Source organism: Ascidia mentula, chromosome 1, assembly GCF_947561715.1.
Source record: "Ascidia mentula chromosome 1, kaAscMent1.1, whole genome shotgun sequence".
NCBI classification, from domain to species: Eukaryota; Metazoa; Chordata; class Ascidiacea; order Phlebobranchia; family Ascidiidae; genus Ascidia; species Ascidia mentula.
Window position 1 is genome coordinate 12,497,990 of NC_138566.1, and position 2,597 is coordinate 12,500,586.

A 2,597-nucleotide genomic window follows, 5' to 3' on the forward strand; every position below is an offset into this window, starting at 1 on the left:
TTAGGCAAGCATTTCGTCCATTAAAACCGACGGTTTCTTATCACCTAACGGTGGCATGTTCAGGAGACGGGCTGCACGTTCTTGTGGGGAAAGAGCAAATGATTGCAGCAAGCGCCTTCGAATGGCTTCAAACTTGTTTTCGGCAGGCGGTCGTTCAAGCAAGTCAATAAGTCGCGCTGCTGTGGCCTGGTCCAAGGCCGAAACCACGTGAAAGTACCTTGTTTCATCTGCTGTGATCTTCTTTAGCGCAAACTGCGCTTCAGCTTGTTGCAACCAAACACGTGGCTGGGTTGGCCAGAACGTGGGCAGCTTAAGCGCGACAGCGTTTTCAGTCTCCATGACCTCCAAATAACGGTTTTGGAGCCTCGGGGTCACCAGTAAAGCGGTTGATGCTTTATTGCGAGAGTCAGACAGGGGCGAGCAACACAATAAACACGTTTATATAAGGCGGCAATCGCGACACGGGAAAAAGGCAATAGCACGCTTCAATGCACAGGCGAACACTACAGTTCGGTCGCCACAATACTGCAAAATGGACAAGTGCTGAAATCGCATAGTTACATACGTTGTGCAACCGCAAACGCAATACTGGAGTATCAGCGTTTTCCACTGTATAATAAAGCTTGTACTGAAAAAAAATATTTTTTATCGAAAAGTTATATACTGCAAAATGGACAAGTGCTGAAAGCGCATAGTTACATACGTTGTGCAACCACAAACGCAATACTGGAGTATCAGCGTTTTCCACTGTATAATAAAGCTTGTACTGAAAAAAAATTTTTTTTATCGAAAAGTCATATACTGCAAAATGGACAAGTGCTGAAATCGCATAGTTACATACGTTGTGCAACCGCAAACGCAATACTGGAGTATCAGCGTTTTCCACTGTATAATAAAGCTTGTACTGAAAAAAAATATTTTTTATCGAAAAGTCGTATGCTGCAAAATGGACAAGTGCTGAAATCGCATAGTTACATACGTTGTGCAACCGCAAACTCAGTACTGGAGTATCAGCGTTTTCCACTGTATTATAAAGCTTGTACTGAAAAAAAATATTTTTTATCGAAAAGTCATATACTGCAAAATGGACAAGTGCTGAAATCTCATGGTTACATACGTTGTGCAACCGCAAAAGCAATACTGAAGTATCAGCGTTTTCCACTGTATAATAAAGCTTGTACTGAAAAAAAATATTTTTTGTCGAAAAGTCATATACTGCAAAATGGACAAGTGCTGAAATCGCATAGTTACATACGTTGTGCAACAGCAAACTCAGTACTGGAGTATCAGCGTTTTCCACTGTATAATAAAGCTTGTAGTGAAAAAAAATATTTTTTGTCGAAAAGTCATATACTGCAAAATGGACAAGTGCTGAAAGCGCATAGTTACATACGTTGTGCAACCGCAAACTCAGTACTGGAGTATCAGCGTTTTCCACTGTATAATAAAGCTTGTACTGAAAAAAAAATATGTTTTATCGAAAAGTCATATACTGCAAAACGGACAAGTGCTGAAATCGCATAGTTACATACGTTGTGCAACCGCAAACTCAGTACTGGAGTATCAGCGTTTTCCACTGTATAATAAAGCTTGTACTGAAAAAAAATATTTTTTATCGAAAAGTCTTATACTGCAAAATGGACAAGTGCTGAAAGCGCATAGGTGCATACGTTGTGCAACCGCAAACTCAGTACTGGAGTATCAGCGTTTTCCACTGTATAATAAAGCTTGTAATGAAAAAAAATATTTTTTATCGAAAAGTCATATACTGCAAAATGGACAAGTGCTGAAATCGCATAGTTACATACGTTGTGCAACCGCAAACTCAGTACTGGAGTATCAGCGTTTTCCACTGTATAATAAAGCTAGTACTGAAAAAAAATATTTTTTATCGAAAAGTCATATACTGCAAAATGGACAAGTGCTGAAATCGCATAGTTACATACGTTGTGCAACCGCAAACTCAATACTGGAGTATCAGCGTTTTCCACTGTATAATAAAGCTTGTACTGAAAAAAAATATTTTTTATCGAAAAGTCGTATGCTGCAAAATGGACAAGTGCTGAAATCTCATGGTTACATACGTTGTGCAACCGCAAACTCAGTACTGGAGTATCAGCGTTTTCCACTGTATAATAAAGCTTGTACTGAAAAAAAATATTTTTTATCGAAAAGTTATATACTGAAAAATGGACAAGTGCTGAAAGCGCATAGTTACATACGTTGTGCAACCGCAAACGCAATACTGGAGTATCAGCGTTTTCCACTGTATAATAAAGCTTGTACTGAAAAAAAATATTTTTTATCGAAAAGTCATATACTGCAAAATGGACAAGTGCTGAAATCGCATAGTTACATACGTTGTGCAACCGCAAACGCAATACTGGAGTATCAGCGTTTTCCACTGTATAATAAAGCTTGTACTGAAAAAAAATATTTTTTATCGAAAAGTCATATACTGCAAAATGGACAAGTGCTGAAAGCGCATAGTTACATACGTTGTGCAACCGCAAACTCAGTACTGGAGTATCAGCGTTTTCCACTGTATAATAAAGCTTGTAATGATAAAAAATATTTTTTATCGAAAAGTCATAGAC

At 38.3% G+C, this 2,597-nt stretch overlaps 1 protein-coding gene across 1 annotated transcript; it reads right to left on the minus strand.

The window, feature by feature from the left end:
* On the minus strand, nt 1-339 carry LOC145917832 (uncharacterized). Its single transcript, XM_083003126.1, has one exon. The coding sequence runs from the start codon at nt 337-339 to the stop codon at nt 1-3; it is 339 nt and encodes a 112-aa protein (XP_082859252.1).
* Nucleotides 340-2,597: the final 2,258 nt, after the last annotated feature.